At 32.1% G+C, this 16,566-nt stretch overlaps 1 protein-coding gene across 2 annotated transcripts in view; it reads left to right on the top strand.

The window, feature by feature from the left end:
• Nucleotides 1–16,566, top strand: part of LOC127802831 (serine carboxypeptidase-like 18) — a 63,436-nt gene that overhangs the window by 26,569 nt on the left and 20,301 nt on the right. The window contains exons 1-2 of one of the 2 annotated variants that reach the window (XM_052338877.1): nucleotides 8,939–9,282; nucleotides 9,420–9,556. In XM_052338877.1, coding sequence (XP_052194837.1) covers nucleotides 9,113–9,282; nucleotides 9,420–9,556 — 307 coding nt within the window. In that variant the 5' untranslated portion in view covers nucleotides 8,939–9,112. Of the gene's footprint in view, nucleotides 1–8,938; nucleotides 9,283–9,419; nucleotides 9,557–16,566 lie in introns of those variants that run through there. The other variant, XM_052338879.1, reaches the window with a different exon arrangement.

Here is a 16,566-nt window from a genome sequence, read left to right as displayed (position 1 = left end):
ACGTATTCGGATCGCCTCAATCCTCATGCACAGCCTCAATTTGTGTGCCAAATCACTAACCTTTGAATTTATACTCAACCTCGAGACACGACACTTCCTAAACACCATATTTAATTAAGAAAGCATTAAAATCCATTTTCCTCAATTTTTTCATAATTTCCTCTATTTTCTCCCAATTTTCACCTCGATAATTCCAAAATAATTATTTCCTCAACTAATTTTCCAAATATTTCAACATAATAAATCCTCAAATAATTAAATAAAAATTTTGGAATTAAAATTACCAAAAAGCCCTTGCTTACGCACCCTCACGCGCTCGGCGCGTGTATGACAGTGAAGGCTAGTGCGTGGCTGCACGCGCCACCGTCTTCTCCAAAAATTCGATCGCCGGCAATTGCTCTGATGGCCACGAAAGTAGTACCCTCTTAAAGCCCTTGTATAATCGATCTCAATGGTGCAACTTTCAGACCAAACCAACACTGGAAAAGCCACCAAACGGCCAGTTGCAGGTCTGGCGAGGTGGACCGCTTCCAACTCTCAGCCAACTTCGAATAACCCTCAAACTCACACCAAAATGCTTCAAAATACTCCCAATCTCTTCTCCTTGATGTAAGGATCAAAATCCCCTTATTCAGTCTCTCAAAAACATCCAAAAACACAGTTGATTTGTGCTCCAAAAGTCGAAACCCTCGGCCTTTATTTATACTAAAAATTCGATCACTTCACGGCCAATCCTCGGCCACCAAGCATCCCTTGGCCGTATACGACCTCCCCCAGCTCCTCCCCGGTCTTCCCATTACCGAGATCGGCCTCCATGTGAAAGGATTTGCGATAGTCGTTTTCCTTTGCGTTCACATTGCTAATTTTTCCTAAATTGCATTTTGACCTCTTGATTTTTTTCAATGGCATTTTTGCCCTTTCCTTGGGCCCCTGAACATTCTAACAATACCACTAAGACCCTCAAGTCTTGTACTATTCATTTTATCCTTGAAACTTTTAAAAAATTACCGTTTTAACCTCCCTTGAGAAAAATTAGAAAATTACATTTAGGCTGGCTAGTCGATTTGACCTTAAATCCATTCGATTCAGCCCGAAATCACTTAAGGGTTGTTCTATACATAAAATATTAGTCATTAACGCTCTCCATTGACTTTTCGGATGATCCCTACATCGATTCGATTTTTCCAGCCCGGTTGACAGTTGTACCGAAAACTATTCCCGATCCAATTTCTTTCATTACTAAAAATCATAATTTGAATCACTCGTCGATACTATACCATTTTCCTTGGTTATCTAGGGTCTGAGGTACTCCCTCTGACTAATTTGGTAGTCCAAAGCTGTGTTAGTGTACCCTATAGCCTTATTATTTCGATAATTCCACTTATATCCTTTATCAAATACCATCTATAGCCTTAAATCATTCCCGAGTATTACACCTCATATAAAACTAAATGCATAAATACTTTATTTTCACCCGCAATGCCATGAGTAGTTACATCTCATTCCATTTTTGTGCCTTCGCTGTAAACCCCATCTGGAACGTTTAAATATTCCAAGGGCAAGACCCACATTAGATGTTGAATAATCTAAGTAAGAGTACATCATTTAATGCATGTGTATGAATGTAATGCACATATCATCCTTATTCTCCTATTTGGGTTGATTGCATCCAACTGTTACTCGCCATTTTCACAGTCTTCTTGCCAGACCGAGGTGTATGAGTGCACCCTTGGCAAAGCAACGACGCCAGTCCCTAATCCCAAAACCTATGCAACATATGATCGTGAATCTTATCGTGCTCATATGCATATATCATCATCAGGAAATGTAAATGCAATCTATGTTATGCAAAAACATACCATGACATGACAACATGATAACAAAACGCTTACAAGTCATTTTCATAAACTAAATCCAGTTGAGTAGTATCACTTACCTTTCACAAAGTTTCGGAATATCTAGAAAAGCCAGCACCACCTCAATTTTCGAGTCAAATCTCGGAGATAGCACAAACTACTTCACCTCAAGTCTGAAAGCACCCCATCCAAGATATTTATTTAAATAATCATCAACACCTATTTTCCCATAATTTTCTTGCCTTTTTCTTTATTTTTCTCCAATTTTCTTCTCTAGCATTTCAAAATAAATACCTATATCAATAATTTTTCAAATATTCTTACACAAAAAATTTTAAAATAATTTTCTAAGAATTTTTTTAAAAAAATTAAAAAATACTAAGGCCCCACGTGCTTTCGCGTGAAAATGAGAGTGAGACTGGCGCGTGAGCTTCACGCGCCGATCATCTTCTCCGGCATCGGTACATCGGAAAGTTGGGATTTTTACACCTCGACAAACTATAGGCTTAGTCGATCCAAATGGTATCTGAAATGGCTCGAAAATAGCACGAGAAGGTGTCCAACCGGGGGCTCGAAGGTTCGGCCAAGGCGTCCGCCTAGGGTTCCAACGGGGCTTTGGATCTCTATCGTTTCTACACCTTTGCTCACCAAACTTTCCAGAAATGCTCTACTTCTCTCAAGGATCAAAAGCCATCTATCCTTAGCTCTCAATTCTTCCTAAAATGCCTTCGATTTTAGCTTCAATTCTTTGAAATTTTTGGCCACTCCAACCCCTATTTATAACCAAAATTGAACCACTAAATGACCAAATGTCGCTTCATCCAAGACCACTAAGGATTTTCGGTGCCTTGGATTTGTCCAAACCTACTAAAAGAATAGCCCCAAAATCGATTTACAGTGGGGAAATTTTTGGCCATTTTCGGTCGAATTTTATCCATTTTGATCATTTTTATCGGCCATAGATCGCTCTAGTCCAAGCTCTGAGGTCCCTTAGACCTTTACCTCTAATTTCTCATGGCTGAAAGCAATGATGGAGTAGGTGGCCGAAAGCTTGGTCGGCCATGGCTGCCAAGCTTTTTCCAGAAATTGCACTTTCACCTTTTAAATTCTTGAAATGCCATTTCGACCCTTTCCACAAAGTTCTTAAGTTTTCCAAAACTTTCGTTGAGGCCCTCATGTTCTAAACTTCTCGTTTAACCCCCAAAGTCTCAGAGAAAATGTCGTTTGACCCCCCTTAGGAATTTTCCAAAATTACGCTTTGGCCCGAAACTTATGCGAACTTGCATTTGATAGCGAATTTCTTTGCTTTACCCCGAGTCTTCTCTAGGGTTATTTCTCCTGCAAAGTTTTACATTTCTTTGGGGCTCATTGCCTTTTCTGGGACTCTCTTACGACGATTTGGTTTTCTAAGCTGGTTCGAAGTTGTACTGAAATCAGTTCTTGATTTGACTCTTCTCGACACTAAAAATCTTATCTTAATATGCTCGCTATGGATACCTCATTCTTTTAAGACATGTGCGTCCCGGGGTGTTCCCTCTTATCGATTCTGGGCGGTATATCCTTAAGTATTTCCTCTGTCCTCGAGGAAATTTTCCTCTATAGGCTGCTCCCTCATATTTAGTTGGTGGGTCCAATGCATCACCAAAATTTACTTCATGAGATTTCCCGCCATTCTGTCACCCAAAAGTTCTAGTTAGTACCCTCCATATCAAATTCTAGATTACTATAACCCTAATTTTGTAAATCGCCATAATTATTCAAATTCATATCCCTAAATTCCAATTATAATCTAACTTATAAATTCAAGGTTCCCTTAATTGTCCTAAGTTTCCAATCAATGTAAGTTGGCTCTGATACCAACTATAACACCCCCACTATTCTAGGCGTGTTGTAACTTAGGAAATTCTGGGCTATATATCCTTTTAAAAAAACAATCTCAACTTATAACACATACTCCCAAAATTTCCATTTACCCAGCTAGCATGGGATTCATACATCATATAAGTTAGGCTAGGTACTTAATTGATAGTGGAACACAAGAATTGAACCTTAACTTAACTTAACATTAATTATAAATAAGGTTCTACATCATCCTTCAAAACGTTCAGAATTCAAAATAACAGAACTTAAATACATAGACTGCATAAACATATATATAGCCAATGCAACATGAACTCTTGCTAAGTGCCATTACATGCTTCTTCCATGCTTGCTTTTGCTACAATCGTCATCTGGAACGTTTGAATATTCTAGGAATAGGGTCCAATTAGATGTTGAATCATCTAAGTGAGGTTTCATTTAATAAAATTTTATGCATGACATGCCAAGTGCAATATACATAATTTTCCTTACATGCTAATTATCATTTATGCGACCCTACTTCAAAGGGTGGGATGTGCTTTAAACATTCGCGATAGATTAGTGATATCATCGTTTCCATGCAATGCATGCCAAAATTTTAATGTACATATACATCACAATACATCATATGAATGCATTTCTATATCTATGAGGCATCATATCACATGACGACAATATGTGAAACAAAGCATTTGCATATTATTTTGAAAAATAACCCTCAACCTCAATTTCGGCTTAACTAAACTCCGGGCGTTGAATTGACCCAGATTTTCGGACTCTAATGACCCCCTACACAAAAATTGAAGTATTATTATTTTTTCTTATTTATTTATTTATTTTTCTATTTATTATCATTTATCACATATATATTTTCTTCTTTTCTTTTTCTTTTTCCCGACCTTGCATGCCCCCGCACGCCCCCGTGCAGGGTACACGCTTCGTCTTCCTCAACTTCTTTCTCACCAGTCGACCACCGATTTCTTCCCCAAAACTCAATTTCTTGACCTTCCTAGCTACTTTAGGACAATCTAACCACCCTAGGATCAGATTAAACCAGAAAATCGACGAAACATACCTTGAATTGACAGATTTAACTTTGGCTTCGACGACTTCTGCAAAACTCTAGCGAGCTTCGAATCCCGCCTTCCCGTGCTTTAACAACCCTCAAACTTTCTAGAAATGCTCATTGCGTAGTGGGGAATAAATCCCCTTATCCTTTCTCTCCAATTTCTCCCCCAAACTTTGATTTTCGAATGCCCTATCCCTTCGGCCGAAACTGCCTATTAATAGGGGGTTCCACCCCTTCTCCGACCAATTAATGGTCGATCCTTGACCCTCAAGCCTTACCTCAGCCAATGGAAACCCTAATTTGCCCTAACAATTCTTGAAAACCATCCTACCAGCTGAATCGCCCTTGATTTTTCAGCGATGGGTCGACTAGTTGACACGTCTTCTTCAACCGATTTCTTGGCCATCTCTAGCAATGCTTCGTGTCCCCTATGCCTAGGGCCTCTGATGGCCTAGTGCTAAGCCTACCTCGTTCAGCTTTGGCAGGCCATCGGCCTCACCACCAGGCCTTGCCGGCCATTACAACAATCTGTTGCTATATATATATATATATTTTTATATATATTATATACTGTATATTATGCATATAATATGGTATGATTATCCCATAATATTTTAACTCCAAGGATTTAAGAAAATGCTAATTTGATCACTTTAGGTATAGAAATTAATTATTTTATTCACGAAATTCTAGGGTATTACAGATGACGTCTTGGCAACAAATCATTGGGACCTAATTTGTCCCCACTCCCACCCCCAGTGATTTATTATCACATCAGTGTTAAGCAACATAATTGTTATTCGACATGGACATAACTGTTATATATATATCTTTTTTTTTTTTTGCCCAAATTTGGCCAGATTTGGTATTTTTAATCCGTTTTTCAATTGGGTTTATTATTGAAATTATTTGATATTATTTGATATTATTTGGCTATATTTAATAGCTTCATTAAATTATGATATTCCTCTGTTGGACTAGAATATCAGATTTTCGCTATGGCAGGTTAAGATACGTGTAATTTTGGGACAGATGGATTTAGATGATGCACTTTTGGGCTTTGAAAAAATGCCACAATCATGGAGCATTGAAGAAAAATAATGTAAGGATCGTAAGATCTTTACATCTATTGAATCAAATTTTGCAGGATGTTTTGAAAGAAAAAATCGTTGTCGCTCTATGGTTGAAACTGAAATAGCTATGTATGACGAAGAGCTAAATCAGTAAGTTGAATGTGAAGCAAAGATTATATTCTCATCAAATGACTGAAGGTACGTCTATTGAGAGTCATCTAACAGTTTTTAAAGAATTTTTTTTTATTTGGAAAGAATGAAGGTTAAATATGATGATGAGGATTTGACTCTAATTTTGTTATGTTCTCTGTCAGCCTCATATTCGACTTTTAGAGACACCATACTCTATAGTCGGGATACTCTCACTCTAGATAAAGTTTATGATACTTTATTTTCGAAAGAAAAAATTGATAAGCAATTATTGGGGACTTCTGAGAATCAAGGAGAGGGTCTGTTGATTAGAAGAAGAACACATGATATAAATTCTGGTGGTAGAGGGAAAAGTATATCCAAGTCCAGAAATAAATAAAAAGTTTTTAATTACTATAAAAAGAAAGAACACATAAAGAAAGAGTGTTATAAGTTGCAGAACAAACTTAAGAGATATGAAACTTATCAGAAAGGAAAACAATCAAAAACTTCAGGAGAAACCAATGTTGTTGAAAATAACAGCACTGATAGGAAACTTATGGTGGTTACTAAACCCAGTTGGATCCTCAACGCAACATGTATGTTTCATATGTCTCCTAATAAGGATTGTTTTTCAACATATAAAACTCTGAATTCTGGTGATGTGTTGATGGGCAATAATTTTTTTTTTTTTTTTTTGTAAAATTGTTGGCATTGGAACTATTAAAATTAAAATGTTCGATGGTATTAAAATAAAAGCATTTATTATATTATATATTTATTTATAAATTATAAATATAATTTAAAACTCCTAAATGTAAGGAAATGTGGATTTTTCAAATGAATGAGTTTTCCAATGCTAATTAAAAATTCTCTTGAAAATTTTAATTTATGCTCTTGAAATTTAATTTCTGCTATAATAACAAAACTTTTAAAATATGGGTTTTGAGTTATTTTTCTTTCACTATGCATTAATTTTCTTCCATAGTCTTAAAAATGTGATATCTTAAATCCTAATTAATATAAAAAAAACTAATGCTTTAGTCTTGAAAATATGATATCTTAAATCTTAATTAGTATTGAAAAACTCATGTATTAGTCTTGCATTAAATTAAAGGTAATGATTAATTAATTATCGAAGTAAAACTATTTATTATATTGTATATTTAATTAAAAATTATAAATATAATATAAATTAAAACTTATAAATGTGGGAAGCATGGGTATTTCAAAATAATTAGAAATTCTCTTGAAATTTTTAATTTTTAAAATTGAAATTTAATTTCTACAATGATAACAAAATTTTAAAAATATAGATTTTGACTTATAAATATAAATATAAATATAAATTAAAACTCCTAAATATGAAGAAGTATGGGTTTTCCAATGCTAACTAAAAATTCTATTGAAAATTTTAATTTCTCATCTTGAAGTTTAATTTATGCAATGATAACAACACTTTAAGAAAATGAATTTTGACTTATAAATATAAATATAAATTAAAACTCCTAAACGTGAGAAAGTATGGGTTTTCTAATGCTAACTAAAAATTCTATTGAAAATTTTAATTTCTTATCTTGAATTTTAATTTATGCAATGATAACAAAACTTTGAAAATATGGATTTTGACTTATTTTTCTTTCACTATGTATTAATTTTCTTTCATAGTCTTGAAAATGTGATATTTTAAATCTTAATTAGTATTAAAAAATTTCATGCATTAGTCTTGAAAATATAATATCTTAAATCTTAATTAGTATTGAAAAATTCATGCATTAGTCTTGAAAATGGAGAAAAATAGTTAATATTTCAATATTATGAAAGAAATTAATGCATAGTTACTGATTTATTTAACTATGCAAGTCCTAGCGGGATTACTACCATGCAATGCATAGGTTTCTAGTAGGTTTATCAATGCTAATTAAGATATATTACATTTTTAAGACTAATGCACAAATTTTTCAATACTAATATATTTATAAATAAATATAATATAATAAATGATTTTACTTTAATAATTAATTAATCACTACATTTAATTTAATACAAGTTTTGGAGGGAAAACAGATCACCATTGATTGCCACTTGACAAAATACTTTGGCAGACCATCATACTTTAATATATTAATGAGAAAGATAGGATTTCTAATTTATACTATTGAAATTTAATTTCTACAATAATAACAAAATATTAAAAATATGGATTTTGATTTCTTCCATAGTTTTGAAAATATAATATTTTAAAAATTAATTATTAGTGAAAAATTCATGCATTTGACTACCTTAAATATTTTTTTATGAATTTATTAAAATATCACATTACTATAATAATATAATAAATGATTTTCTTATAATTATTAAAGTTAAATTAATAATTAATTAATAATCTTTGATTTGATGTAAGTTTTGGAGGAAAAACAATTCACTATTGATGGTCACTTTGCAAAATACTTATAAATTTTTTATTTATTATATTATATTTATTTATAAATAAATATTATAAAATTTATAATATATTCATTGACATTCGTTATTTTCTATTTATTATATTATATTTATTTATAAAATTTATAAATATAAATTAAAACGAGGAAGTATGAGTTTTTCAATACATGAGTTTTTTTAATAATAACAAAATTTTAAAAATATGACTTTTAATTTCTTCTATAGTCTTGAAATTTGATATCTTAAATATTAATTAATATTAAAAAACTCAAGTATTTGATGATTACATTAAATATTTTTTATAAATTTATTAGGATATCACATTTTTAAGATTATAATAATATAATTATTAAAGTAAAATTAATAATTAAATCACTATCTTTAATTTAATATAAATTTTGGAGGGGGAAAATTGTCACCTAACCAATTATTGCGACTATCTTACTTTAACATGTTATACTGTACGATAGGATAGGATAGGATGCCACCCATATATCTGAAAATCCTCAACTAACTTTGCTTTGCTCTGTCCCACCCACCCAAACACGGCCTCTGATCCTTCAAATACATCTCTGCGTTAACGCGATCTGTGATGCTTCAAAACGTAGAAGCCATCCATCACCCTATATCTCTGCGTTAACAGAACGAGAAGCAGCTGAGATCGTCGACGAGCTTGGAAAATGCAGGTGGCGACCGCAACGCCGTGCAGCTCCGGCCGGCTTCTCCTTCTCTTGGCAATTCTTGCGGCGGCGCTTCTGCTTTTCTCCTCCCAACCGGCCAGCTCCGCCGGCCAGTCAGTCAAGTACTTACCTGGTTACGACGGCGAGCTCCCCTTTCACCTCCAAACTGGGTAGCCATGCGTCCGCCTCTCTCTCATGTGGAGTTTATAATGTTATTAGTGACGTTAAAGTTAATCTAAAATTAAGAAGATAATTGATCACTATGAACTCATAAATCACTTTCAATCTGCTCACTATATATATGCAGATACATAAGTGTTGAGGATTCGGAGTTATTCTGTTACTTCATTGAGTCGGAAGGCAATCCTCTAGAGGACCCTCTGATGTTTTGGCTCTCCGGAGGCCCGGGCTGTTCTTCTTTATATGGAATCACTTATGAGATTGGTTAGTTTCTTTATTCCTCCTTAATTGCTCTCCATTGAGTATCCATTTTATTTAATATTTTTTATCCAACAATATTTTTTTTATTAGTATTGTCGGATACTAATAAAATTAATATCGGATAAAAAGAATTTCGACTATAAATTTTCTTGTGATGGCTTGCGACGAGGTGGTGCTAGTGATTTTACGACTCGGGACGTATTTTATTTGACTATTCTTTGAATTATATGTATTAAAAAATTAAAAAAAGGTCATTAAAATAATTAATGGTATAAGGTCTCTATCTCTGTTTGTCAGACGACACCATAGGATTGCTGTTTGGTGATGATACCTTCCATTATTTCCAACCACCCCCGGCGGGGCGCCCCATACCCCACGAGTGTTGCTGTTAGCTGGGTTATATAATTTTAAACTCTTAAAATTTTAGGCAGTTTATTATTATTGTTGTTGTTTATATTGAATAATAAATTATTTGTGACAAAAATGAGAAAGTTAAAATGAAAAAGTGTGACAAAAGATTGAATACCTGTATGAAGATTTTCACTAAGAAAAATAGAAATGACTCCGTGGTTAGTTATTGTTCTTTTTTGGCCAAAAACATGGTTGGATGTGGGGTGTAAGGGTCGGGAATAGACTCTGAGGGATGACTGACACATATAAATACTCTGACGTTCAAATGACTAACAGAGTAAATTAACAGAGTATCAATAGGTTAAAAAATAACATACATGAGCTCTTGGTATAACTGATTTATATAAGATGAGACACTACAAAAAATAAACGTTTTAGCAAAGAAAAATTTCATCACTAAAATATCAAAATCTGTCGCTAAAAATAGCGTCTCTGAAATTTAACGATGAATATTTTTAACAACGAAATCAGCGATGGAGATTATATCCATCGCTGAATTAGCGACGACTCCCTTCCCGTCGCTAACTAAAAAAATAAAAAAAATATTTATTTTTTAATAAAAATAAATAAATTTAAATATAAATTTATAAAAAAATATTTTTTAAAAAAAACAATAAATAAAATAAATATATTATTTATTTTTAATATATTAAATAAATAATATTTTTAATAAATAAATAATAGAAATAAAATTTTTAAGGTAAATAATTAATATATATTAAAATATAAATTATATAAACAAACATTTAAATATAAACTAGTATATTTATTCAATATAATTTTTTTTATATTTTATATTTATTTACAAATAAATTTATATATATATTGTAATACTCCATGTTTAGATAAGGTTATCACGTAATTTTAATAAGTTTAGAATACCGAAAAATTGATTTGATAATAGTTATAAGTACCGAATCGACTGCAGGGAATGTCTCAGAGTGAAATTGTCTAAAGAAAATTATATGGTCTCGACGAGCGTTCCGAGATAAGATTTATGGTATCGAAAGAAATCGAATTGGGAACAGTTTTTGGTACAGCTAAAATACAGCTGTCATTTAGGCTGTAAAACCGAATCATTGTAGGAGGCTCCCGAAAAATCAACGGAACCCTATAAGGGCTCTGGTTTTGCGTAATGAGCAACCCTTCAGTGGTTTTGGGATGAATCGATAGCCCGGTGAGGATACTAGGACAAAATCGTCTATATTGAGTAACTTGAAAGTTATTAATTTTGTGTTTTCTGTATCGAAATGTAAATTAATTCAGTGTTTGAGAATATTATGGTAATTAGAGAATTATTCTAATGAATTTAAGCTAAAATTTAGAATTAATATGTAATTTTTATATATATTAAATGTAAAATATAATATATATATATATAGTATATATATGGGTGTTGCTGTGTGTGCGTGAATGGCCATTCTCTGTGAGATTTTCATGACTAAGATTTGCAAGCAATTTGCTACAAAAATTGAGGGCAATCTGCAAGAATTATGGCATAAGTATGATAGGGAGATTGATTAATTAATGTGGTGTACTATATATATATATGTATGCAGACGTGCTATGTGTGCACCTGAGTGATGGCAGCCAGCCATCTCCATACTTCATGCCATTTCCTGCAAATGTTAGAAGGATTTACACGCAATGGCCGCCTCTGCAAATTTTGGAAGCCATTGCATGCAATCTCCACGACCTGCAAGAGTTATGGAAAATGGAGTGTCTCAGACACAATGTGGGACGGCCAGCCAATGAGGAGAGGCAGAGGATCGCCTATAAATAGAAGGAGAAGAGAAAAGAGGAAGATAAGTAATGGAAATAAAAGCCGTAGCCGAGAGAGAGAGCGAGGGCCGAGAGATGCAAGGGAGAGAGAGCTTGGGCTGGGTAATCTGAGAGAAGCAAGGGAGAGAGAGAGAGAGAGCTGGAAGGGAGGTGGAGGCGCAGCCATGGCAGCTGCGAAGCTGCTGTTGGAGTAGCCATGGCTGCGGCCATGGCAATTCAGTGACAAGCAAGTAGGCCCGAGCGGCGCAGCGCGGCGATGGCGGGCAGTGCGGAGGTGACCGGAGGCTCAAATAGTGGCAACAAGGGCGGACGAAGGCGGCTTGGGTTGGCTGGTTTCAGCCATGGCAGCGCGCAAGGCTGTTCGCGCAAGAAGAAAGAGGAAGAAGAAGAAGAAAAAGAGAAGAAAAAGAAGGAAGAAAGAAATAAAAAAAAAAAAGAAAAAAAAAAGAAGGGAGTTGCAAGAGCAGGGGAGGCGGGAGGAAGAAGAATGAGAGAAAAGAAAAGAAAAGGGAAAAAGGAAAAATGAAATGAGAAAAAATATTGAAAAATCTTAGAAAAATTTTGAAAAATAGGAAATTATGTTTCAATAATATTTTCAAAAATTTTGGGCGAAAAAATAGTTCGGATACACATTTTGAGGATATGGCACGCATACCGAGAAAGCCGGAGAGGCTGAGTCAAGGTAAGTAAAATTTCCTAAAAACTTTCAAAAATTCAGGAATATTATTTTATAAATTGTCATAGTAAAATATTTGAGAAAATATTTTAGAAATATTTAATTTGGATTTATTGAGGAAAAAATAGGAAGAAATAGAGAAAAAATGATAGAAAATGTCAGAAATTATGGAAAAATAGGTTTTAATGTTTATTTAAATAATTATGGTGATTAGGATGCTTTGAGGCTTAAGTTGAAGTGACTTGTGCGAATTTTGAGGTTGGCACGAAAATTGAGGCAATGCAAGAGGCAAGACACGGATATTGAGGTAGCCTGATAAGCTTAAGAAGGTAAGTGATACTCCACAATTAAAGTTAGTTTTATGGAAAATGTTTTCATCATATTGACATACTCTGATATGTATCCATCACGTAGACTGCATACATGACATGACTATGAAATGCATAAATACACGTAAATATCATTGATCACTAGCATTGAGGCCGTATGGAATACGAACTGGCACTGCTACTTTACCAAGGGTGCACCTATACACCCCGGCTTCGAAAGAGCTGGCCGCAAAAATGGTAGGTAGCATGAGGGGTGCAGTTGACACTTACGATGAAAGACATTGCATACACACAAGATGTAATATTATATATCCTTACTTAGATGGTTCATCATCTAATTTGAGTTTTTGCCCTTAGAATATTCAAACGTTCCAAGTGGAGATTGTAGCAGATTTGAGGATAAATGAGGCACGAAATGGCACTTAACATGGTGCATGAAGAATGAAATGTATGTTACGTAGCCCCTATAATTAAGTGCTACTACTTTAGATTCTGAACGTATTGAGGAATGTTAAAGATCTAATAATTTATGATTAATGTTAAGATATCAGGTTTCGATCTTTGCTTCCGCATTTGATGTGTATAATGATTCTCTATCGAGATTAATGTAGGGAAACTCTGGGACGGATATGAGGAATGATGTGGTTTAAATTTATTGTCCTGGAATTGTCCCAATTTAGAACGCGCCCGAGAAAACGGGGCGTTACATATATAAATAAAATTTATGATAATTAACGATTTATTTTAATTAGTTGAATAGAAATTAAAATTTTATTTATATAATTATTAATTTAAAGATAAAAAAATTTAAAATTCATATAAATATATAAAATAACAAAAATTAAAAATAGTATTTTTCTTGTAGTAATATATTTGTAGTTCTAATTTTAAAATTGTGTTTACTAAATAACTAACTCGACAATAATATTTATAACATTATATTTATACTTCTTATTTTAAAATACAAATGAGAACTAATTAAAATACAAATATTAAGCTTGCTATTTAACATTATTATAATATATTTAATAGATAATTACTTAAAAAAATTTTACAAATAAATTGTATATTCATTTTATTTTTTTATGTATAATTAATATTTCATTAAAAAAGTTGACATAATAATTTTTTATTTCTAATAGTTTTCATCTTGTTTAAATCATCAATAATATAAACACAATACACAATAATATATACATAATATGCAACTATATAAATATAAAATAAATAATAAAATACATGCAATAAATATGAATAACATAGATATTTTTCATCTAAAAAATATTCAAAGATGTATGTAAAAGTTAAAATAACAAAATATTAAAAATATAATGCACAGAGAAAAAAAAAAAGAAAATACCTTATAAATTTTTGTGATGCTCGTATCTTCCAAATGAAGACTCTAGAAAAAAATAATTCAGCCACTAATAGGGAAATAGAGAGTGGAAATTGGGAGACAGAAAATGCAGAGCACGCACGCCCAGGGGGGGTTTAGCGATGGGAAGATGCCCCAGATATGTTTAGCGTGGTGGAAGAACTAGATCGAAAAAAAAGAGATTCTAGTTATAAGATATCTAATAAAACCGTTGTTGAAATTGAGATCTTATTCAAATAGAAGAATTAATTCATATATAAATAATATACTAAACAAAAAAAATAATAAATAAAAAATGCTATATTTGTCTTATATCCGTCGCTCTAGATATGTTTTTTTCTTTGTGTCTTATATCCGTATATATAAATATATATATATATTTTATTTTTGCCTTATATTTGAATATGAGGTTCTTTGTTTGTCTTGTATTTGAATGCAAATGGGGTATTCCGTTGCTAATTCAAATGGAAGTTTTACAAATTATTATATTAGCGGCGAAAAATTTAGTCCCTATATTAATTTTAATTTGTAATTTTATTTTTTTTATTAATTTTGCAACTTAACGATGAAATATTCTACATTTAAATATGAAAAATTTTATTGTCAAATGAAATTTTAAATTTAATTTAAATATTTTATGAGTTTAACATTTTAGCAACGGAATAATTCAGCCACTAAAACTTATAATTTTAATTTTAATTTTTTTAATTTTAGCGACAAAAGAATTCCGTCGCTAAATAATTTTAAATATAACATATTCAAATATATTTATGTCTTTTAGGAAATGAGAAGTTTGATCGCTTATCACTTAATCTAAGTAATATCTTCTCATTTACACACTAAATATAAAATAATTATAATATAAGTGTGAAACAATATTCTTTAGTGTCGTCACTATTTTATCCACCAATCAAATAGGACATTCAAGTTTTTTAGCATATTAGTTTACTATGATAAATGCATAGGTGAGTTACACAGAGTGAGTTTCATAGAATTACATGAAACTTGCAATATTCAGTACAATGTATGAAATTCAGGGTTTTTTTATTATTTATATATATTTTTTATATTTATCATTCAGTATAAATATTATTTTTTTGTGTATATATTATCTATAATTTATTTAATTTAATTTTTTTTTAAAACTAAACAGAATTAGCAATTGGCATCTGCCCGTCGCTGTTTGAAATAGATTTAATTTTATTCCATAGCTAAAAGATTTTAATTTTAATTCAAATATTCTTTTATTTTAGCGATGAAATTATTCTGCTGCTAAAAAAATTCAAATTTAGTTAAATTTTTGTTATTAAAAATTATTTGTATTATCGCGCTAAAATTTATAATTTCATTTTTAAATTTTTTATTTTATTGCTAAGAGATTTTTATATTAATTTATTTTAGTAGCGGAACAATTTTGTTGCTAAAAGGAGATTTATTTAATTTTTAAGTTTTCATTTTTAGCGACGGAATCTTCTGTCGCTTAAAAAATTGAAATTAAATAATTAAATTTAGCAACAAAATTATTCCGTTGCTAAAATATTTTAATAGTAATTTATATTTTTTTCAAATCTTTTAGAGACGGAATTAATTCGTCACTAAAAAAATTAAAATTAAATTTTAATGTTAGCAATGGATATCTTCCGTCGCTAAAATATTTGTTCACTAATTTTTATTTTTAGCTATCAATTTTTGTCGTCGCTAAAAAATTTAATTAATTTAATTTCTTTTAGAAACGAAAAATTTATCGCTAAATTAAAATTTCATATTTAAATTAAATTCCCTAAAATTATTTAGTGACGGGTCTTTTATTCACTAATCTATAGCTAAATTTTTGTAATAACAACTCTGTTGCTGGCCCATCACTAATTAGTGGCGAATTTTTTTCGGTCGCTAATTCTGCCTCTAAATAGTGTTTTTCTTGTAGTGAAAAGTTCTTCTACATGCATGCTTGCATTAAGCGTTACAGGGTGATAGGACTGGATATCCGACATTGACGGGGCTCCCTGAAGGTGGCATGATATTGATGAGACCCTCATTAATGTAGATGAGATCCACTATTAATAAGGATGTGATCTGTCATTAATAAGGATGAGATCTTGAGTGAGTGCGAGAGTATCCCACATGCGATGATAATGATGTTGTTGCAGGCTAGCGCAGACCCAAGGTTGGGCCAAGGGCCGAAGGTCAAGATTGGGTCATGGGCCGAAGGTCGAGATTGGGCCAGTATAGTCCACAACCCCCTAGGTCGATTGGTTGCGAAATGAGCATCCGAGCTAAAAAAAAAGATGAAGATGGACGAATTTGCTACTTAGTCGAGGTTTGTAGCTAAGTCGTTTGGACCCAACCGGGATAAATGGCTGAGTTGAGGCTTTGGATATGTCCGATATCGACATTGTAGTACCCTGAGAGCCCAAAGAAGAATAGTATATGTCAAGGATAA

The sequence above is a fragment of the Diospyros lotus genome, chromosome 5, assembly GCF_014633365.1.
Source record: "Diospyros lotus cultivar Yz01 chromosome 5, ASM1463336v1, whole genome shotgun sequence".
Taxonomy (NCBI): Eukaryota; Viridiplantae; Streptophyta; class Magnoliopsida; order Ericales; family Ebenaceae; genus Diospyros; species Diospyros lotus.
Note: the sequence above shows the minus strand (reverse complement) of the source record. Positions and strands in the feature narration are given on the sequence as shown.